The sequence below is a fragment of the Dermacentor silvarum genome, chromosome 9 (genome assembly GCF_013339745.2).
Source record: "Dermacentor silvarum isolate Dsil-2018 chromosome 9, BIME_Dsil_1.4, whole genome shotgun sequence".
NCBI lineage: Eukaryota > Metazoa > Arthropoda > Arachnida > Ixodida > Ixodidae > Dermacentor > Dermacentor silvarum.
In genome coordinates this window covers 90370126-90393606 of record NC_051162.1, presented here as the reverse complement: position 1 = coordinate 90393606, position 23481 = coordinate 90370126, and the positions used below count along the sequence as shown (strand labels likewise).

Sequence of the window (23481 nt, the reverse complement as noted above, 5' to 3'; positions counted from 1 at the left end):
TGAGAGCCCGATGGAGATCGAATAATGTAATCCTACTTAGCACAATAAGGAAACGGCGTGGAAAAGAAAATGAAGAAACAAGGTCTAGGGGGGGGGGGGGGGGGGGGCACGCACCGACTGGCTTTTTGGCTACGCGACCAAAATTAACTTCCTGTAATAATTGAAAGGCATGCCGCGACTTTCTTCTGTGTTCTGTGCAACGGGTGCCTAAATATTGTAGCCCTTTGCTCCAGCTTTCATTTTATTTATTCTTTTGTTCTTCCTCTTTCTCTTCGCTTCACCTTCGACGAACGCGCAGCATCTGATTGAAGTCTAGTCAGGTTCTGCGCTCGTGGCGAACCACAGGGGAACCTGTAACGCACCGAAGGCCGCTCAAGGCGACAGGTGCAACGCGACTGGACAAAAAGAAAGAGAAAAAAAAGCAGAAAGTAGCTCAAGAAAAAAGCTCATGGGGGGAAGAAGTGCCTATATATGCTGGGGCTTCTTGATCCTTTCTTCTTTTAACTTGCTACCCCGCTTTTTTCTTTTCTGTATTATTCTGTACACTTCTCTGGTTCTCAACTTCACCTTCCCGTATCCATCCTGCTCTTCTTTCTGCTGTAGTCTTCTTTCCCCTCAGACGAAGACGGCGGCGACTTCTTTCTTTTTTCTTACTAGTTGCGTGCAGTGTGCCGTAAGCTTGTCGCACCCGTTCTTGGTGCCGCTTTGGATATGCGCTGCCTAGCAGGGGCATTTTCTTGCAACGTGGTCACTAGCTCACGCCGAAACTATTTTTTTTTTCTTGCGTGTAGCCTTCGCGGAGATTGGTGTCAGTTTTTAACACCTTCGGAAGGGAGTCATCGTCGCGAGAGACCGTACGCAAATGCGACAAGTGTCCACGTGCGCGCTGGGAACTAACCATCGGAGGAGCTTGTCGTAAAGGGCTGGAGTCAGGTTTCCAGCCCTGCAGCACGGATTAAGGCCAGTCGCCGACGCTCGAAGAGGCTGCTGCGCTTGAGACAGCCCAGATATCGTTTCGTCAACGTTTGCAAGTTTCGCTCAAAAGCTGATTCTACGTGGTCGTCCTTCTTAGACTTTTTTTTTTTTCCAAGCAAGACCGGCTGTAATGTCATCCGCGAAAGATCTGCAGCGAAAGCTGCGGCTGTTGGCTCCGTATAGTTTACGATCAAATCTTGGCAAGGTAGAATGTGCTCCGAAAAATAGGGGGAAAAAAAAAGGGGGGGGGGGGGCGTCTAAGCAAGTCATTTACACATTGGGTGGGTTTCCGCGGAGGTGGTGATGTCTATTCTAGGCTCAGGAACTCCCCCCCCCCCCCCTCCCCCCAGTGTTCTTTTTGTGTCGGGATTTCATTGTCACGTGGCACGCGTACAAAAATGACATGCCAGTACTGAGAAACGGCCTTCTAACACGTGCAATATTCGCGTGTTTTATCCGGTTAGGCTGTCTGTCTGACCATCACACAGTTTCTCGTCCTTACATGCGTGAGGGACCAGTGGCGATTTCCTTCGTTCCCATTACTTGCATTTAGTTTCACAAACAACCCCTCACTACTAAAATTGGTAGTAGTACAATTACAATGCTAGTAGTAGTTGTAGTAGTAGTACATATGCATGCCCGTCCTATTGGGAGCATAGTGTCGTTGAAATAATCCTATCGACCCTCCGAGTCCACTCCATCGGAGCCCTAATCACACATAAATGGAGAGCAAAGAAACCGGGAGGGGGGGGGGGGGGCACTTGAGAAAAAGGTATCTTGCGCTACGGCGTCTTCTTTCTCTTATCCGGGTCCCCTCGGCGCCTGGCTCTTCAGGACAGCTCTCCTTAGGGGACATACCCCGGGGCGCACGTTCGCCCTTTTGTCTTAGCTCCCAGAACGACTTTCTTTTTTTTTTTTTTTTTATCGGCCGCACCGATGGGCTTTCTTCGCGTCCCCGATGGACTGCAGAGAATCGAGACGCAGTCGCTCGTTCGCTCACTCACTCGGCGCCACTGTCGCCGGACGAAAAAAGCTCGCGAAGCCACGAAGAATGCGAGATAACACCTCGACGGACGTGTCCACTCGTGGACATGCATTGTTTTACGGGGTTGCCTCTCTAACCTCACTTCGGAGGCGATGTCACTCCGCTAGAGGGTAGGCAACTGCACTCGACACATTCGATTAGCTCGATTGGCGTTTTTTTCTTGTTTTTTTTTCTAACGAAGTTGGCCCCCTTGCGGTTTGGCAGGCAACCAGATGAGATGACAACGTTTTCGAGAGCTTTGTTGTGAGGATGCGTCTCCGTATCGATGCAGAAAGGCCCCCCTCTGTACGCACTGGTCGCGCTCGCCGGTTATTGCCCAAACGGCGTCCTTGAAACTGCAAATAAAATGACGTACGAACTCTGTGATTGGATAGCCGGAGTTGGGTTAGGCAAATGACGATCTATATATATTCCCCCGCAAGAGCCTTCAGCCGTCCACGAGGTCTCCGTAACAATATTTCGCAGCCTCGCCTTCCTTGCTTTCTTAGTATTTGTCACGTGTCTATAATATGTCGAGATATCTGTATATGCTTGCATGACCTTTACCTAGATTGCAGACACCACATAGTACCAAGGCACTCAAGCACTAGCGAGTTATGATAGGGAGCTGTTATGATGCGAATCGTAGATAAATACTACATAAAAGTTAGTTACGTCGCGTATGTAGCCCCGAAGGATATATTAGGCTCATATTGTTTCAAACACGGGTTACCGACTTAGCCTAACGTTACTGATTAAATAGGTTTGTATCGCTGTATGAGTTGTAATGGCGCCAAGTCTGTTCTAAAGCGATAACACTGTTCTGTAGCTTCTTCGACACCCTGAAACATTTTTTCAAGTGGAGATGCAGCAGTAGTAATGCAATTTCGAAGCACGAACTGTTTTCTTCTCCACGGAGAACATTTAACTCCATCCGTATACGAGTAGGCTTCCACGACCGCGAAGCAGTCCTTGCTTCTACGTACGTGACACTGCTCAGACCTTGCGCAAGCAGCATTATGAAGGGGATAAAAAAATGTGAAAAAAAAAATGAAAAGAAAAGAAAAAAGCGCTTGATCCGCAGATTGCCACTGAACTTCGCGTCTCGAGTCGTGCATCTGTCAGCAGGTGTGAGTATCCTCGCAAGAAGCCCACGTCTCAGCTTGCCTTGGATTTTTTTTTTTCTTTATCTCTACCACTGCTCCCGATATACGAGTCCAGTTCACGTGGGAGTCGCTCTCTCTGCAGTTCTTTTTTTTTTCTTTCTTTTTTCGTAATCTCTCTCTCTCTCTCTCTCGCCTTGTTTTATCTTGCCCAGGCTATCGCGGTACACACCGTACTTCTATACCGTGTATTGTCAGCTGTTCTTCGAGGCGCCTGTGTGGTCTGACGTTCATGCGCAGCTAAGCGCGTGGCATTGGCCTGAAACGTGTGCCGGCTTGTTTTCGATACACCAGTATAAAGCAGGAGAGTGGCACTACCGATTTCGTCAACGTGTTACCCACAGTGTACCTCCTCTGGCGTCAATTCTCCAAGTCGGGCATGCGCTGTTCGAAATTTCCTGGGCAGGTTTTTGCGTAACACTCATGAATGCTTCGTTATAATGCGATTACGAAAGTACGGCGGTCCTCGTGGAGCTTGTGTAAACTTCAACACGCCTCAGCCTGGGAAACATGTGAAGCGAATTTTATATGCTCATATGAAATAAGCCTCAGATTTTCTTTTTTTCTGTTTTGCATTTGCTACCTCATAACGGAAGATATTTTTTTTTGCAATGACATTTAACATTACTCTGTAGAAGCAACAATTTATCATCAACCACTTGCACGCGCCTTGTGTCGATTATGTACTCACTCAACACTGTTTGTCATACGCGAAGCTGAAATATTTGTTGGAGTTCGGTTTTTACAAGTCGGTCAAACTCTTGAGAAGACGAAGTTGACGCCGTTCTAGTGAGCTTTTCTGTGTGCGCCTTATTGGCTTCTTCGGGAACTTGTCGTCACTTGAAATAACTTTCTGCGATTATCGAGTGATACGGGAAACCGTGCACGAACCCCTTATCAGACGTGCGGCGCAAAACAATGGAGCTCTCGATAGCTGTTAGCGAGAAAACTGCAGGCCATATCGGTGTGGCACCGGCTAGATTTAGTCGAGTTGGTCGATTTCTTTCCTCGAAGAAATGCCGAATATATTTTATCGTTGTGTGCTGCTGCGCGTGGCTCTGGTTAAGTAATACCGAGTTGTTTTTTTTTTCTCGAACGCGTGATGTATCCTCCGATTTGGATCTTGTTTATATTTGTCAAGAAGCCGCGGTGTTCAGACCCTGTGTTTTGAATAACCCGCCTCCTGAGGCACGTACCGAGCGCATTGAAATGAAAGTACGGCGCCCTCCAGTCCGAGGGCGAACACACCAAGACCATACTTGTATATCTTTCACGTTTTTGTTTTCTTCTGCTTGATGCTAAAGAATTGGGAGCGTTTCTGCTTACGAAATATTAACCTTCAGGCATTCACGCAAAATTCTAGCTGGATTACCAATGACGTGTCTTGTCATAAGAGTGCGCAGAACTTGCAAATTGTTACCATGTTCTCGGTATACCATTTACGAAGCAGTTTACATGAGTCTTATAGAGCAATGCCATGAAACGGTATAGTAACCTTGTCCGATCGGCAGCTCAGAAGGTCACAGGACTGTCACATGTCATAGAAACTAAATGCCCGGCGAAAGCAACAGCATAGCCTGACTTCTGTGCGCGGTCCCTTTAAGAACCGCTTGCCTAACGGTGCTGAAGTACAGAAGCGGTGAAGGTGTACTAGCTCAAACAAATTATAGAAGTAGCGAGAAATGCGCTAATGATGATGAACAAGGAAAGAGGAGTTCGGTACCGAGCAAAGGTGATAATAGCTGCCACTTATTTCGCCGCTGTGAAAATCACAGTCTACGAGCACATGACTTGGCAAGACGCTTTTCATGTTCACACCTACTTACGACTGTTTATTGCGTATATCTATTTTTTGTCACATAATTTTTTTTCTTTCTTCTCTTTTTATAGGCATCAACTAATCTGTATGGCTTGTTCTTAGCTGTCCATTTTTGTTTTCTTTGTGCAAGTGTCTCAAATTGACCTACATGTTCGTGACTCCTTTTATCTATATTTCATCTTTTTCTTCTTCTTCTCAATTGCTTGCTTTCCTTTAGCTGTACATTTATGCACAGATCGTACCATGTCTCTTAACTCTGCACTTTTTCATCGAACTAAGCTCTTCTCGGTCCTCTAATGCTCGCCTCTCTATGTTAAACTTGACCATCAAATGTTGTGTAAAAGCCGGCGATGATAAGTCGCCAACATTTCGGTATCGTCAAATCAACTCAATCTAATCTCATTTTATTCTCTGTCTCCTCCCTCACCCATCCCTTGTTCCATCGTGTCACAGGTGTGCGAGGTGGAACAGTGTCGCCCCGAGGTTTATCCTCTGGCCATGAACTGCCTGGACCGGTTCCTGTCAGTGCGACCAGTGCGCAAGTGTCAGCTGCAACTCACGGGAGCCGTGTGCATGTTGCTCGCCTCAAAGTTTCGCCAGACGAAGCCCCTGTCTCTGGAGAGGCTTTCCATGTTCACCGACTACTCGGTCACCAGGGAGGAGCTCAAGGTCAGCGTCTATACGGTTGCCTTTGCTTGTTCCAGTTCCTCTTTCTTTTTTTCCTTTCGTTTTGTGGGTGCTCCGGCCGTGTTCAGATCACGAGAAGTTCACGCAGAAGTAAATACCGGCGGCAGGAACTAACAAAAAAAAAAAAATACGTGGATTCACAGTGAGAAGCTTGGGATGGGTGGATGGCTCCCTTCGGGGTTACTTCAGGATTAGGTTTAGGGCTCAGGATGTTAAGATTTGCCAAACTCTTCTTTTAGTTCAAAAATTACTGAATGATTATGACCATTACTAATGGAGGCACCACTAACAAGAAGAGACGAAGCTTGGTTTGCAAGACGAGTATGTTTGTCAAGCACGGGATTTGTGAAATGAGCGAATTAGAGGTCGACAGATCTGAATCGTAGATTTGACGCTAAGGTGTTGCAACGCCCAGCGGGAATGTCGTGTCGATTTCTGTACATCTACGCGCCGAGTCTGCCATCACGTCGTAGAGCGTCGCCGCAGACTGGTAGAGTCGGCAAAAACAAAAGAAAATTCCGGAAAAAAAAGAAAAAAAAAAACATTCACAGTGATAGCGGCGTGACCAGCCGTGGGAAATGTCTCGGTGCCACTCAGCAAAGCCGCTCCTCTTCTAACCGCTTGAAACTACACTGTCTAGTGGGACCTCCTTGGGGCAAAAAACGCAAAAGTAAAGCAAAAAAAAAAAAAAAGCTTGCGCATCAATCACGAGCTGTCGGCGGCTGCAAAGGGGCAGGCAGGCAGTGCTACCGCCATCTTTTCGGGATTGTAACTCTATATCGAGCCTGCAGTGCACTTTTCAAAGTACCCTTCACCACCCTGCGTCACAAAAGAAAGAACACGGCGCGGAAGAAATCTAGGCAGAAAAAAAAAAGGAAAGAAAGCAAAGCAGCAGCAAAACGAGGACTCCCGCCCTGCAAGGCCGGCGATGCCCCTGCATAGATAAAAGGCACGCGGGGGATGGAACGGAGCAATGTCCTCCTAAACGGCCCGATAGTCTAGCGTCTCAGTAAAGACCCCTGGCAAGACCACACAACTGCCGGCTCGTGACGTGTTCCTGGCATTCTACTTTTTCGTTATTCCTCGGTTCGTTTGTCGTTTTATCCGGCCCTTTCGCTGTTAGTCGCTCCTGCTGTAAAGATGTCTCGTGTGAGTACCATTGATGGATCGCACACAAATACTGCTGCCAACGCGTAAAGAGAAGCAGTGCGTAATCTAATCGGACAACATCCTCGGCGACGTCTCCTTCACACGTGACATCAAAAGGAACCGCGGGCAAAGAAAAAAAAAAACACGTTTTCTCTGGGCACTTTTAACTGAGTGAAGCATTCTTGCGTCGGCTGTCACTCGCTGACCTGCCTTCGGTGCCATTAACCTCCACAGGTGCTTCGTGAGCATTTATTTCCGTATGGAGACATCAATGGCCTTACGTGTCTAGTACGGACACGTGGATGCGACAGGGCACGCCGGAAGCAAGTTGTTTTTTGCCCTCTTAATTCGGGTTTCCAGTGTTCATGGGAGACGGGCTCTCTCACGAGAGTAGAGAGGGCTCAGTAGGGTGAGAAATTATATGATACGCACTCATCACACAAGATCACATAGATCCAAAGACACATGCATGGACACTAGAGCATTGGCACAGTGGAAATAAAATCTATACAGCGAAAAAAAAAAAGGAACTTGGCTTCGTAGCGAGCATTCCTACACAGTTTCTACATAAATGACCTCTTGAGCACCGTGTCCGTGCTTAGTGCCAAGGGAAAGTTGACGTAGCGTTCTCTTTTGCTTTGCTTTTATGACGGCCGTGCGGCAGGAAAAAGACAGTGACATTGCGTGCACTTCGCGAACGTTGCACGCTCTGGTTCGCTGTTTCCGTGAAGGATGGTCTCCGCGTATAGCAGTAAAAGGGCCGGCCACCGCAGCGTACTACGTAAGCCGTGTCAAAAAGAACGAAAAAAGAAAAGGAAAACGCATCAGGTACAGGCTACAGCACCCTACATGCAGCATGTTGGAAGACCGGTATCTTGATACGAGTGTTATCAAGCAAAGTCGTGAAGAAGATGACAGCTGCTGCCCCGTCGGCGTCTCACTGTCAGTTCTTTAACCCTACTGCGCGAAGGGCAATCAAATGACCGGCGGCCACGCGGACCGTGAATGTTACGGCCGGATTTATGAGTCGCGTCACCTTCAGGTGTCATGAGCGCCGACGAGCGTACATGCGGGCAGCCATTGGGCGCAGGCCACCTTGTGAACTGAGGTGTTACTGAGTAGCAAAACTATAGAACGCTCTCGGAAATTCCTGGTAATTACGTTAACTGAGCACGCCGGGCACGCTTAATTAGGCATTCCGGCCTTAAGAACTAGCCGAGTCTCGAGTATGCATGGCGGTTGACGTTCAGGAGAAATAGAACTGGTAAACGTTAATTTTAAGTACGGTTCTACGTGTCTACTGCTCGTATCAATTTAGCGTTCTTATTACATCATTTGGTACGTTGCATAAAGCATATCGAGTTGCTTTCAGCAGTGCTGTATGATGCACTATCTACCATAGCACTATGCAAGCTTTACAATCGGCGTATCTATAACGCGCAGTCAACCCGAGGCCGAAATTAATCCTTACGGTTGCGAATAAGACGAATATGAAACAGCATTCTCGGCTGTTGTGTTTTCCAAAGAATGGAAGCTGCGCAGAAGATTGAGACGAAACGCTCGGTATGTGTTATAATGATCGTATTGTTAAATCATGGATTCCATACCATCATTCCTTTGGTCAAACACTGTGACGTCGGCGAGTGCTCTTCACGATGCTCCCATCTTATCCAGCTCCTGCTTTCGGCAGTTTCGCCATGCCGATGTAATCCGACGCCGCCGACTGCCATCATTACAACGGGAAGGGTGTTTGAAGAGTGTGTGTGTGTGTGTGTGTGTGTGTGTTTTAGGGAGGGGGGGGGGTTAGTTGAGGGTGGACTAAGGAGGGGGGGGGCGTAGGCGAGCGATAACAAACACATTGCGTCGGCCGGGCGATGCCACCGCGAATCACGCTGCTAGACAAACAAGAGGCGCATGCGTCGAACACATCGCGCACCGGTTTGATTACGTCTCCCTACCGACCTCTCCATTGGGTTGTGGGATCGAGGACAGGCGGACCCCTTTGTCGCTTCACTGCAGAAGGCGGCGGGGCGGCACAACAGCCTTGTTCGCCGCCCCGAGAGCTCTAGTAGCCATACTAGAGAGATGAGCGTTACGATGCTTCTGAAGAAGCATGGTAGCCGTCGTCGTGACGAGCCCGATGGCTTCTGAAGTTTATGACCTCGCTCGGCTGGATAGATAGATGGCTGGAAGCTCCCGGCGCCGCGAAGTCTGCGAGTCGCCGGCGCCGCTGCTTCTTGTGTGCGGTCGCTAACCCTTACGGCCGTGCGACGCCCGGACCATTGTGTAGGAGCGCCGCGGTTCTAGATGAGTTCGTAGATAACAGCTCTCTGGCGTGGTTGCTGAAAGGGTGTGCGTAATGCGGCTGATATCCGTTAATGCGTGCGTGGCTGCAGAACATTGCTTTGGGACCGACGGTGCTCGCTGTTGGCGAGCATGAATGAATACGCCAAATTCAACAAACAGCAGAAAGTGAAGTGCCCCAGCCACGGTTCAGATACCCTGTTCTACGGGCCAGATGGTAGCGCACACAAAGCTGGCGTTTATGCATAGTCCTTAGTGAGAGTGTTGTCTTCTTTTTCTTTCTTTCTTTCTTTTTTTTTTTTTTTTTGATGTTGAGAGGCTAAGACTTGATGCTTACTAATTATGAGATTCCGCATACGGAATGCGAATGTTTATGACGCTCTGCTGCTAACCACAAGGCTGCGGGTTCAACTCCTGAAAGTGGAGCCTGCGTTCTAGAGATAATTTGGGAAGCCAAATCTCATCAGTCAGTCAGAACTTTCCACCATGCGCTGTCGCTTACTGGCAGAAAAAAAAAATGCGGAACAAGCGCTGTGAACTATTGTGGGTTTTGCTATTTACGGTAAATTTCCGCGGTCGTAATACGTGACGCAATCGATGACAGCGTTAAGAGGCCAAGGCCGATGCATTGGCGACGTGGTACTTTATAACTTGTTTATAACTTCTTTATAACTGTGGGCCTAAGCGTGCCAATTAGCCACCTGTGCTTCCATGTTGGGAGAGGGCCCCCGCAGTTACCGTCATTCCTGTAAACGGAGATAACGAGCAACGGACATCTCGGCGGGCGACGGGACTGGGAATCCTACTGTTTGCATTGAGCGCAGGGTGGGCCCCCGGAATGTGGTCAAAAGTGGGGGGCGGCATCTCGTGCACAGCGAGCGATGCCCAAAAGAACAACACGACCTCTCGAGGCCTGAGCCCCTTGTGGGAATGTGTCGGCACGCAGAATGGGGCGAGCGGAGCTTCTTCAGGACGGCGAAGGCGAGAAAGAAGCCCCCGTAGAAACTGTGTTGGCCGTGAAACGTCCGTCTGTGCCAGCCACTTCCGGTTCTCTCCTCTTGGGGCCTGCAACAAGAAAGGCGCGGAGAAAGAGCCCAGATACCCCAAGCGGCACCCGATCGCGGCTTGCATACGGACCAAAACAAGATCCGGCTGCCCCGGATAGCACCGCGAGGCCCACGGCACGCGCAGCCCCGGTCCCAGCTGGATATTCCTTCCACCCACGACGTGCCGGCCATTTCGCTCTTTTTCTTTATTTTTTTAGACCATCCAGCGGCGGCCCGCAAAGGGAGCAAGCGGCAGAAGATGGTTCCAGCCTTCTTCCTCTGGCGAAGATCTGCATACTTTTGTTCTCTGTGCGCGTGCCACACAGCGTTCCGGCGTCGTCCCCACTGACCCGAAGAAACGAGTGCTCGTCCACAGCGTGAGGAAAGCGTTCGTTGGCTTCGGTTTCGTTTCTCGGAAATGGCCGCGTATAGACAAACAGACGCGCCTCTCCCGGCCGTGCGAGAAAGGAAAATTTTTCTTCGCACGAAAGTGCGCTCCCCCCCCCCCCCCCCCTCCCCTCTCGTCCCGGCACCATCTCGGCACCTCCCAGTCCGTGGCGTCCTCTGTACCGACGATGGCGCCCCTCTTGCCGACACGAGCGCCCCCCCCCCCCCCCCCCCCCCCCCGCCGTCTCATTCATTTGCTCCGGACGTTGCGGTCTTCCCTCTATAGTCTTACTGCTTCTTTAACCCACTCTTTTCGTGCTGCTTCCGTTGTTTGGCCTCCCGCGACCCTCGACCCCCGATGACGTGTCCGGGGGCAGCTTTTCTTTTTTTTTTTTTTCGCACGCATTCGCGCAAACCGTTATCCTGCTCGCTCGGCGTGAACCTTGAATAGAAGAGTTCCTGGGCTGAAGCTGTTGTCAAAGCTTGCGCACTCTGCTATAGTTATGAGAATTTGACAGTGAATTTAGAGATAGTCTGCATGCCGTCTTTCTCGCCGCTCGACAATTCCACATTGGCGCGCCATGGTTCATATGAACCTGCACTCTCTCTCGGCTTGGTTCCAGTATCAGTGTAAGTTCAACTATCATCAATATCAAACTCTCAGCACAACTGGCTGTATGCGACACGAAGACAGAGTTCAGACACCCAGTATTCCTGAAAGGCATTGTCTGGCGCCTCCTTGTAGCAAGCCCCTGTTCCTTTATTCTCAAGAGTTCATTACAAACATCCACCCCCTCCTTAGATTCTAGTGTTTCTGGCAATCCTATTGGCAAAAAATGTTAAAAATCAGTCCGCAAATTGTGCATCTACACAAACGAAAAGCACGAAGTCGCTGGGCAAATTTGTCTTCCTGCCGTCACTCATAATCGGGGCAAGCGTGGCGCAAGTTGAACCTGCCGCCTTTGTTCAGCTGTGGCCCGCAATAGTTCATCTGCTTCTCACGTTCCCCACCGATCCCGTTCGACTGGACCGGATACAAGCAGAAAACGAGTGTGAATCAAAACGAGTGTTTATGTTAAGAGGGGAAAATAAAAACAAACATGGGCAAACGTAAACCGAGGCAACCCCCGACCCGCTCAAGCGAAGAGTAGAGCGTAGAGGACAAAAAGAAAGAATACAGGTCCAGCCAAAACATTGGTTCCTTTGCTACGGAACCAGTTTAATGTTGTGCTTGTTGGAACGAATCCCACACGATGCAGGATGCATTTGTCCCAGCAAGGGAATGAGCTGTTGGCCGTAAGAAAAGCCCGTATGCATCCTTTGTGTTGTGTGAGAACGTCTCTGGGACCTTAGGTTTGTCCGCGCTGCTCGGAACACGCCTATGTTTCGTGAAAAGTCGGGCAGACTGATCTCCTTCACCTTGAATTCGAATACTCACACGCACACGGTGCTTATATGCCTCCAGAAGTCTTTATTACGCAGCGAAGCTTGATCGTTTCTTTTTTCTAATTTTGTACTGGCTGTAAATGGTTCTTCGAAAGAACGTTTCGGAGCACAGCATTCTCGCCACGACACTTCAATATAGGAGTTGCTTTATCACGAGTCGAAATGCGCAATCGGAAAAAGCAAGACAGATGTCATTAGGAAAGCGAGTGCAGAAACGTTTTGTCGCTGCAATATTTAGTAGGTTAAAGGTAACGGTAATGTATATATATATATATATATATATATATATATATATACACGGTAGCAAACTTTTTCATTCCACGACTTAACTCCAGCGAGTATTTGTCCTCGTGACAGAGGTTCCTTCCGTTGGGCCATTCTTCTTTGCGTGTCAGTTTGGGCATCATCTTATCGCAAGAGCGATATTCCTGTGGCCTATTGGTGTAGCAGTTTCCAGTATTCGATTCCCCCGTTTTTCTTTTCCCCTAACAAGATAGATTGCGATACTTCCGCAGGACGTCCGCATTATGCACCCATTTTGCCATGCCTTAACCACCGTTCCTTACTATACCGGCGGGCGATCAGTTAGCTAGCGTTCTCTCTACCCAATATGAGCATGCCTACGTCGGCCGCACCCTAGCCCCATCTGATAAGTACGTTACACTCCATTCAGAGAAATTTGTACACGCTTGCAAGCGAGACGAAGCCACATTACCTCGTTTTCGGCAGAATTGGGAGTCATTCTGAAGAAACAGACACTATGCCAGAGTTATGTACAAGAATGCTACGTGCGTTTTCGCGGAAGGAAGCGCAGGAAAGAGGTTGCGGTGTTGCGCGGTGTCGGAGAGTCGAAATAAGCCGACGGTATCGACGTCTACTGATACGTTGCCGCCGCCGGCAAGCCCTCGGCTGCCGCGGTTCGGAATGTAGACGTCGTATTTCAAGTCGCTCCAGGCTCCAGCAGCAAACCCTCTTCACCCTTCAGATGGAACCACCTCTCCCATCGCAACACCTTCGCTCCCAACCCTCTTCTGGTTCCTTATCCGCCATGAACAGACGTATACACACACACACACATTCTCTCTCTCTTTCTCTCTCTCTCTCTGCAGCGGACGCGCGACCGAGCCCCCGAGAAAAGCTTTATGAGGCCCGCTCACAAAACAGCCCCTCCTCTTCATCATTCGACTCGGAAACCGGCCCGTCTGGGGCAAAAAAACTTTTCCTTTTCTCGCTACTAAGCATCTGCTCAGAAAGCATTTCCAACGCGCGAAATGCCGCGTCCGAGTATACGCGTTCATCAGCGACCGAGTCGCGAGGCGAACTAACAAACACCCAAAGCTCGCGAACGCTTACAGGAACAAGAATCGTTTGCTTTCGGCCCCATACCGGTTTCTCGCGGTACCGGCGCACAAGCCAAACCACTGGGCAGGGCAGTCCAAATAACAACAGGATGAATGAAAAGAAGCGCACTTATATGTATCCTTTCTTCGTCCCTTTCGGATTAAAAGAATAAAACGTACGCGGTTGCGTCGGATTTTGAGGCCGTAAACAACGAATGAAATGGCATGGCCACTCCGTTCTTCGCGTTCTTTCTTTCGGTAAACGACTCGGATGGGAGCGGTGGGGTCCGGACACCGGGGCAGACAGGACATCGCACAAACACAACAGAGAAGGCAGAGAAGTCACCACCTGTCGCGAGGGTTACGCAACAGGAAGGAGGCGCTCCAGGAGGAGAGCGTACATGGACGCTTCGCTTCCCGTTCCTATATAGTACACCGCGGCATCCGCCCCCCAACGGATTCCCGGATGAATGTAAGATGCCAGACGCGGAACGGCACGGGGCGTGTCTGTCAAGGAAGGGTTTGCCGTAGGGGGAGAGTCCCGAAACGTTGGCCGTCCGTATACGACTTTCGTTTTATTGCGAATATCCCACGTTATTTTCCCCCTTCCTCTGTTTCGGAGGTCCCGTAAAAGAGAGTCGTGAGAATGCCCGCCTTGTGCCCCCCTCTCGAGTTGATGCCCCAAAATGCTTCCCGCCTTTTCTCGAAGGTGGTGGCCGGGACTCGGACCCGCGGCCTTGCGTTTTCCTGCCTCTCACTTCGGTTCTCACAGCGGAATCAATTTGCGTTCTCACTGGCTCCCCCTTTGCAAGTCGCATTAACGCCTCCGGGTTCCCCCCCTTTTGTTCCGCGGTGCGCGAATGGCGTGAACCCCTTTACGCTTGCCTCTAGCCCTCGAGAAGGGTTGGCAACCGTCCACGCTTGAGATACATCTAGGGTGCTTAAACCATTACACGGCCTCATCCAAACCCACGCAGGAGGTTATAGAGGCGTAAACGCATCTTTCAGAATCTCTCTCTCTCTCTCTCTCTCTCTTTGCCACAATCACAACGCCTCAACGCACGAGACCTTTAGGGCTCATTGTTCGAGTGGCCACTATTCGCCCACTTAGAGGTCCCATTTATAAGGGGGTAAAAATAAAAAAAACCTTGCCTCCAACCATAGGTGTTGTCATCAACATCGTTTGGTGAGTTATGACTCTTAACTGCAGCTCTTGTGAATGCCAGGGATGGAGGGTTCGGACAAAAGTTGTTGTGTTTGGCTCGGGAATATACAAACCTTGTTTATGTGCGTCGCGCGATCCTGGTTTGATAATGGAGGTTGAAGAAAAAAGAGAGCAACTGGCGTGTTTTCGTTTAACACTTACGCTTGAGGGTGCGTTAGGTGGCCTAAGTACGCTCAACGCACGTACAAAATAAAGAAAAACAAGAGATGCAGTGGCATATAACGCCGTCGACGCTGAGACTTGTCTTTCCGGATGGTTCTTGCCCTGTGCCTTTTTTTTTTTTGAATCGCGGCATAGCTTCCAGACGCCTTCCATTGGTGGTGAGATAGCACGTGAATGTTTGGAAAAATAACAAATGCACCCTGCTCATCTCTCTCCCCCGTTCTCGAGCGATAAATGTTTCTGTAAGAGTATTTTGGGATATTTTCTGTTGATTCGCATTCCTACCAAAAAAAAAAAAAAAAACGTTCGCACTGGACTTGAATCGGTGAGCGCAAATCAGAATGACTCGCTGTTTCATTGGTTCGGGACGTTTTTGGGGGCATTAAATAATTGCTCGGATTTCCCGGATTGCTCAGATATATATTTTTTCGGGGCTCAACAAAGCAGCGTTTGTTGTGGCAGCGATCGTCCGACTGTTCGGGATTACAGCAGATTAGAAAGATAATTGCACAGCAGATGCTATCCATGAAGGGGGAGGAAATTCCGAAGTGGAGCTAAACCAGCGGGTGAGTGAAGTAGCGACGAAAGATAAGTTAGCCCGTCATCGATTTCCCCGACGGCGTCTCGTCGTTGAAAACCTCTTGCGCGGGTACGAATTTCGAATTCGCCACGGCATGGCGGACGGTGATGCCAGGTTTCCCAAATGCGCGAGCCCAAAATGCACGGTCGAATGCGTCAGAAAGGAAACGAAATAATGACCATCGGGCAGAGAATGGAGAGGTGTGTCCGCGCTTTTTTGTAGCGGCATCCTGAACGCGTCGATGCCCAACCCGTCCCCGTACATGGGGGTTCAGCGCTGTCATTCGTTGGCGATGGCCGCGTTTGACGGTAAAGCCTCCGGGAGGGTTAAAAAAAAGAAAAAGAAAGCGGGTAGGTACCCTAACGCGTTGATCTCCGTCGAGGCTCAAACGGAACGAATCTCCGGGGCCCGAAAAGATGGAAGGTAGAAAGAAAGCAGAATGAAATAGCGGAGACGGGAGGGAAGGGCGTCCCAGTGAAAAGGAGAAAGACCGGGAGAAAAAAGAGGTTGTTTTGACGTCTCAAAGAGGTCGTTAGGGCGGAAATATGAGTGTGGTTGTTAATCACGTCTATGTGTAAAAAAAAGAAGAAGAACGAAAAAGAACGCAAAGAGAAACGCCCCGAATGTCAACTAAACCCCATCCCCGAAAGGGTTCCTCCTAACTGGCTTCACTTTTCTTTTTTTTTTTTTTTTGTTCCTTGGACGTTACTGCTTCAAAAGGGGAATCGTATTGCCCCTATGCGAAACGTGCAGCACCGCGTCTGAGAAAGCCGCTCGCGCCACCCCTGGATTCCCTTCGAGCCTGGAATTTTTGGCATGCGAGTGTCGAGGAATGCTGCTTTTTATTATTCCTACTACTCTCGCTTTGTATATACACGTATATCTTTCTTTTTTTTCCCGAATTCGTCAGCTGTAAGTCCCGCTTTGCCGACTCCCAAGCAGTGCGGGGATTTATGCAAGCGTCGGTGCCTTTTCGTGTCAACTTCCGAGCCGCTGATGGCTCTGGCGGGCTTCTTACACAAGCCCTATAACGTCGGACTCTTTTGAGAAATGTTCAAAACTGTCTGGCATATGATAACGACGAAAGGGCGAACGACAACCATTTGTTTTTCGTTCACAACGCAGAAAAACGCGACGTAGCTTGGTAATTACTGATTCAGCTCGAACGTCGACTTGGCAAGTCGACACCGGCTCGCGTTGGCACGCGCAAGCATCCGTCGCCACCAACAAATGCGCCCCGCCAATCTGCGAACTGTAATGAAGTTCAACCGACGCGCGTGACAACGAAAAAACAACAACAAACAACGACAAAGTAGAGTCGCGATAAGCCTCGTCGCTGCCAATTGGTAGCGTCAGCGCTGCCACCCGACTCGCACAAGCGATCTAATTAATTGCGTGCAACGCGTCCGGAACGATCAACGCAATAGAAAGGCGAATTATTTCTTTCTTGCTTTCGATTTTTATTTCACTGCCCGAGAAACCAGACTTGGTGCTTTGCATTTAGACTGCGCACGACGACCGAAGATTCAGTACTGCATGGAAACGCGCTCTGCAGTTCGGGTTGGAAATTCGAGTCGTATAAAGCGGGATTCACACTACGGGACGGATTGCCGGTTTATTCTGCGGACGAGCCCCGCACAAGCGAGTCGCTGAAGCCGCGATTCGCTGCAGCTCAGTCTAGAGAGCCATCATATAGGCGAAGGAACTTCACTAAAGACTCTCAGGCACTTTTAAAACACAGCGCTCTCCAACCGTATAGTTATGTGTTCCGGTAGTACAAGCGACAAGAGAACCTGGAACTCGCAAAAAGTTGATCGAATATCCATAGCCTCTGAGCAAAGAAGTCAAGTGGTTTTTGTTCTCCTCGGCGTTGACCCGGTGCTGTATTTGAACGTAGTACAGCAGGCGTTCCGGTGGAAGAACTTGTCAATGGGTCTCCTTCGCGAGGTCTTCACCACGCTGCGCGCTTTTACTGCGGAACGGCAACTTCTACATCAATGGCCAGTGAGCCGTGCCACGCTGCGACGACGCATTCCTGCGATCCGCTCTCCGCAAAACGCTGCTTCGCATGTCGCTTGCGGGACAGCATGCATTGCGCAAGGCTTTAAACGTAGTATAGCGAGCTGGCCGAGAACGCTTTCTCAGTTTTTTTTTCTTCCTTCCTCTTTTAAAGAAGAAAAGTCTCCCACTGATATCGCCTTCTTTGGTCTGTCTCCACACGCGCGATTGCCGAAGACTCCGGGAAGATCGCACCACGCGGCGCGCGCGACGTGCCTTGTGTTCCGTCGGCTGCACTTTGGCGCGCGCGCCAACGCTCACACGCTTATGATTTTTTTCTTGGTCCTTTTAATTTTTCTTTTATTTTTTTTTTGCCTGCACCCGTGTCGCACACGATCCCGGACCGATGTCTTTGTTCGTAACGGTGTACTTCTATCTCTTTGGACTCTAAGGATGTCCTTAGCTGTAACGGTTGGTTCCCTGTAGATGCGCCGGCACCTCAGTAACCGCGCATCACTGAAACTCCCATCGTTGAGGTATTTTAGCGTTCATCGATGGTTAGGATGGCAATGCGAGGACGAACAATTCAGGAGTACTGACATTTGAATGGGCGTAAGCGCTACGAGTTGGCCCCTTTGTATTGTTTCGGAATCGGTCGGCTGGCGCTCACGAATGGGCAGGCAGTGGTTCGAAGTACAGGTGCTTTGGCGTAACTCAGAGTTTAGTTATTGCGTGTTCGTCTTTCTCCCATACGCCGAACATCTGTGGAGTAGTTATAGTCCCTTTGGTATTGCGACTTTCTCCTACACCGCGTAGTACGTCGGTTTGTACGCTGCAAAGAACAAACAACTTCAATTAGAGAGCGCAATTAGGCAAACAGGCGAGTGGAAACGGCCAGATGTGTACACGAACCGTCGGCTTAGCATTCACTACGAAAGCATTTCCTACGCCTTGCAACAGCATACGTAAAATGCAAAGCGTAGAAACCATAATTATAAAACTGCAACTGTAACAATAATAATAATAATAATAATAATAATAATAATAATTAGAGACTTTGACTGTACCATCCAACTGAAGCCATTTGTCTGTGGACTCCTGAAATATGCGGGACTGAAAACTTTTATTTTTTTCTGTTTAGCCCTTGTGAACCGTACTCCCCGGTGAAACCTTCCCGAATAAAAGAGCCGATAAGAAAAGCAATGCAATCCTCGCCTTGAGATAATTTACAACTTATGCGCTTACTCCTGCCCTTTGCCCTCCTCGTGCAAGCACGCCGTAAAACTTAATTTGCTTATAATGAGGCTAGTCCTATTTCTTCATTCCTCTCGTATATACTGCTCTGCTGTAATTCGCTTTTCACTGCGTCGCTTACTGTGCAGCCTGGGGCCAGCCGATTCCTTCCTCCGGTTTGTGCGTAAATGACGACACGTGTTGCAATGTTCAGTGAATTCAGAAAAAAAAAATTTTCAGATATCGGGGAAGGCAGGACCGTCTTACATATATATGCGTACAGCCAGCGGACACATTACGGCCTGGACGGAGCTTCTTTTCCCCTTCCCGTCTGGACGGTTCTCTCAGCTGTCTGTGAATACAAAGTAGCCCGGAAAACAAATATACGGCTGCGCGGAAACCTGTAGGAAGCGTCTCTTTTTATACTGCACGTCCGTACGTGTATCGTTTTTCCTGATCTTTCTACACGGCGGCCAGGAATATTAAGGAGGCATTCCTTCCTCCGCATGGCTTGGCGCTTCCCAGAGCTAGTTTCAGGAACGAGCCGACGGAACCCTCGAGGCTAGAGAATCACTCAGACTTAGCAGAGGGTGCGTGAAAGAGGTCGTCAATGCCGATAACTCGCCTTTCTTTTTGGCGCGTTACTGCTCTTTCTCTCTCCCTCTCTTTCTGCCTTCTTTCGCAAAGCGAGAAAAACCGTGTACTTTATTAAACATTACACACTGTACCCTTACCTTTTAAGGAGAGAATGGACGCTTTAAAGAGTAAGGCGAGTTTTTACAGGCCGATACCGGGTACTATAGAAGGAGGCGGCTGCCGCGAGACGCGACGTTAGGGTGGCTAGAATCCTAGCGACGTGCCGCTACGCGCAGACAGCTAGGAAAGAATATGGCGCGCGAAACGAGACAGCGAGAGAGAGAGGCGGGAGAGGGTGTGACCAATAGGAGCGAAGCGATCGCGGTAAAAGAAAGTTGTCCGTGCTCTGATCTCTCGCCGAATCCCCCGTGCCGGTTCGAGGGTGGCTTTCTTCTTCGCGTTGAAAGCGCGCGAGCTCTCTCGGTTGCTACGCGGATTGGATTCCGTATTCAAGAGTTGTCCCGATTGTCTGAATAGCTTCGCACGATCGAGCCATGCCTTCCGCGTCGTACAGTTGTAATATTGCTGCCGTCGGCGCCTCACGCTCGCGACACTGGCCGCGCAAGTGCGAACGGCCAAAATGTGTATCGGATCAGATAAGGTCGAGATAGTACGCTGATTATGCGCGGCCGGCTACTGCCACGAAAGCGCCCGACCGTGTGTTGAGTAACAGTGTAGGTGTAACCTTCCTGCGAAAAGCGATTGCCAATGCGCTCAGACGTTCCATGCTATAGACAGGAGCACATTGTGGCTGAATCGTGGCTTATGGAATGCTGGCCTGGCCACGTGCAGCGTTCATTAGTAAGAGGCCTAGAAGGCATTTTTAACTTTCTCGTAATGTGCGCATTCTAATACGTTACCTTGGACAATGTCGACTCAGGAGAGCCGATTACAGCGCCGTCTCTGGACTCGAATAATTTCTGCGTTTTGCGGCACTCAGTGGGTATTCCTAAGCGAAAATTTTGATGAAGGAGAGATGGGCGAAAAGCTAGACTGCAATATATGTAGCAAAACCTGATTAGTTCAAGTAGGCTAGGTAATTTTAGTCGCCGCCCCGTTTCGAATAGAATATGCCAATAGAAATCATCATCAGCATGTATAGTCGAGGTAGGGCCTTTAGCCGAGTCTCCGCTTGTAAGTACAGTGGTAGATCAAGCAAAGGCTCCCTCGAAAGGGCCACTTTACGTTTATTTCGGTTCCTTTCTCCATCCCGCTCTTCCGCGAGAGCCTCCGTGTCCACCGTAAAAAAGGGGCGCGCGCTACTTTCACGCTCCTTGGAGCGAAAAAACGCGTCGTGCCATGGCGTCGCATTGTTACCTGGTCATTTTCTTTTCTCTCGCTACTCGCCCAACCTTTATTTCTTACTCTCCCTCCACCCTGTGCCGTTACACCTGCTTGCTTTCCGCAAGGCAGCGGGCGGGTCCGGTAATGGGCTCACGGCACGCTATAGGCGCGGTCCACCCGAAATTGGTCAGAGAAAAGTAAAAAAAACTGAAAGAAACAGAAATCATATGGAAAAGTGGAGTGCAGAGAAACGGAAAGCAAGCGGCCCGGGCAACGTAAGAAAGACAAGTGCGGGGCTTCTTACACCGGAAGCAGTACGTGGCCCCCCCATATTAACCGCCCCGCGTGCGCCCCTGGATTCCAGTTATGCGCAAGCAAACATCTCGTTTTTAGTTTTCTCATCACCACCAAAGAGAAAAAAAAAAGAAACTGTGACAAAGGAAGCGTGCGGCCATTCACCAAGCGGCAAAAAGAAACATTATCAGTCTGCACGCGTTGATGTCGTAAATGTTTCTTGCTTTTAAATTCTACTAAAATGTAACGTAACCACAGCCTCGGAGATCTGTGAATATGGTGTGGGTTATCTCGGGGGCTATGTTTAACCGATAAGTGTCGATTAAATCGTGCTTTTTGCTGCACCCGCCTACTTTTCTGCTGCTTGTTTATGTAACCAGCTGTAACCTTGTGAACGAAAGGACATAGTACTGGCAAAAGAAACGCAGGTGACCACCCTTTAAAAGAAAAGGGGGACAAAAAAGGAGTTCTGGAAACTGGAAACTCCTTTAGAGGGGTGTGGCGGTTTGTCCCGTGTATAACTCCCATTTTTCGGAGTTGTCCCGATTCCCAAATATAGTAAATCTACGCTCTTGGTGCACAATAAGCAGCTATCTAGGGTATACTCCATCGGGAAGTACGCCGACTCCAGAAAAAGAATCCAATCCTTGAAAAGCAGCTATATACTTCTACACCAAGGTGTTCTACGCAGACTTCTCTGTTCTCAGGGTGTGTGGTATGCAAGGCCACGGGAACGCACTCTTCGCTCAGGACCATATATATATATATATATATATATATATATATATATATATATATATATATATATACCTGTTTTCTGCATCGCGTTTCGTTCATTTCACACATCTCAGCTGTCGCTGAAGGCGCCAGTCGTTCGGCTGGGGCTCGCCGAAACCGCCGATCACTGCTCCCGTCCGCAGTGCATCCCACCCGTCTGCCTTTCGATTCTCTCTCTTTGACACTGCTGCATTTCTTTTTTGTTGCTTTAGGTTTTCTTCTTATTTCACCGCGCCGGCGGCGCTGTGATGACTGCCTGTAGAAGCGTCGGCTTCGCTCGCTGGCCGATATCCGGTGCGAGTCCCGTGATGCGCGTCGGAGTTAACTGAGAACACGAAGCGTCCGACTCCAACAAAACTTCTCATTCACGCAGCCACGCTCCCGAGCATAGGTGTGCGCGCGAGTGAAGGTCGTCTAGCCCTGATCGGCAGCGCGTCCGAGCTTCGACAACAAACTCAGAAAAAAATGAAACTAGATTGGCTTCATTACGAGCCACATACTGTACCTGGAGTTTAGCAAATTACATGCCCCCCCCCCCCCCTCTGACAATAAATAGGGTTCTGTCAGAATCTTTTAGCTGGTGTAACTACTAGTACTAATTAACTTCATTTTGGAGAGTTTTCGAAAAGCCCGACGGAGTACATTCACTCCTCTCGTTACCCGTTGAAAAGTGAAAGTGCTGCTTTAAGGATGTACAACTTCCCAAAAAATGGAGTCAGAACACTAACACTGGCGTACGGAACTACTCCCTGTAAGTAGCCAAAAATGTTTCTTCAGTAATCGCTAAAACAATACAGGTGAAAAATGCGAAAGTGCCAAATGTTTAACGACAAGACACAAGTTTGGTGCCAAACTCTGACTTCGCGGTTGACTTCGTTACGCGCTGCAAAACGTTACAACGGCATTTTCTTTCGCAGGACCTTCCGCAAACTTATACGTGAAACGTTAAGAAGGCAGTTAAGTTACCATTTGCAGGGACAGTCCGATCCCATCGACGATTCTATATGTGGCACAACCAATCGAATCGAGAGCCCGTAACGGATCTATATCGTGGCATCCCATCGCGTGAGCTCCCGCGCAAAAGCGCGTAGTATATAGTTGGCACTTGCAAAAGTCCGCTGCCGGTTCTTTGCTCGGCATGCGCGCACAGTTACCACGCTCCATCGAGTAACTTTGCGTGCTGCGAAAGAGAGACGCGTGGCGAAACGAAAGGGAAAACGCCGGCGATTACGAGGGGGGGCTCGACGGTCCTCACGGGTGACCGTCGGCCCTGCAGACACTACACGGAGACGCGCACGCACGCCTGATTGCAAGGGTCCGAGCCTCTCGGCGTATCTAGCACGGCAACCTCTCCCGCGCCTGAGGCACAGAGAGGGACGAACCCTTCGAGCGACTCGCTGCCCCTCTTCAAGGCTGCTTAGAGAGAGAGAGAAAGCCACGGGCCTGCGTTTTGTGAATGGAGGCGGCAAGGAGAAAAAAAAACTGTCCTGCGGGGTTTGGAGGGTGCCCGGCGGGGGCCTTACACTTTCATTCACGTCTCTCTTGAGACGCAGCGATGTCGCCGCAGTTCATCAAAGAAAGCCGACACCCAAGACTCTCGAGTCTCGAGAGAGAAGAGCGAGGCGACCAAGAAGAAAGAGCGCTAGCCGACCGGACAAGGAAAGCAAACGAATTAAAAGGAACGATCAAAAGAAAAGAATCAACGGCGAAGGAAGAGGCGAGAAAGGGCAGTGGTGATGGTGGTCTTCGCTAGAAGTTGCTCGTGGGAAGAGCGCCGCTCATCGCTTTCTCTCTCGCAATCTAGCTGGCGATATCTTATCGGAGGGGGGGTGGGGTTGGCGGCGTTGACAGCAGTGGGCACCGGAGCCTCGGTATCTGACCGCGGCCCCTGTATCGCGGCGCCTTGTGTAGTTCCTGTCGGCGACGCGCGGAGCATAGTCGGCCAAGAGCGG

The 23481-nt window shown here is 49.6% G+C and overlaps 1 protein-coding gene across 2 annotated transcripts in view; it reads left to right on the top strand.

Moving 5' to 3' along the window:
• The window catches only part of LOC119463332 (G1/S-specific cyclin-D2), a 335797-nt gene that overhangs the window by 266548 nt on the left and 45768 nt on the right, over positions 1-23481 (top strand). For both annotated transcript variants that reach the window (XM_037724130.2, XM_049656520.1), the window contains exon 6: positions 5435-5650. In XM_037724130.2, the coding sequence (XP_037580058.1) occupies positions 5435-5650 (216 nt within the window). The remainder of the gene's footprint in view (positions 1-5434; positions 5651-23481) is intronic.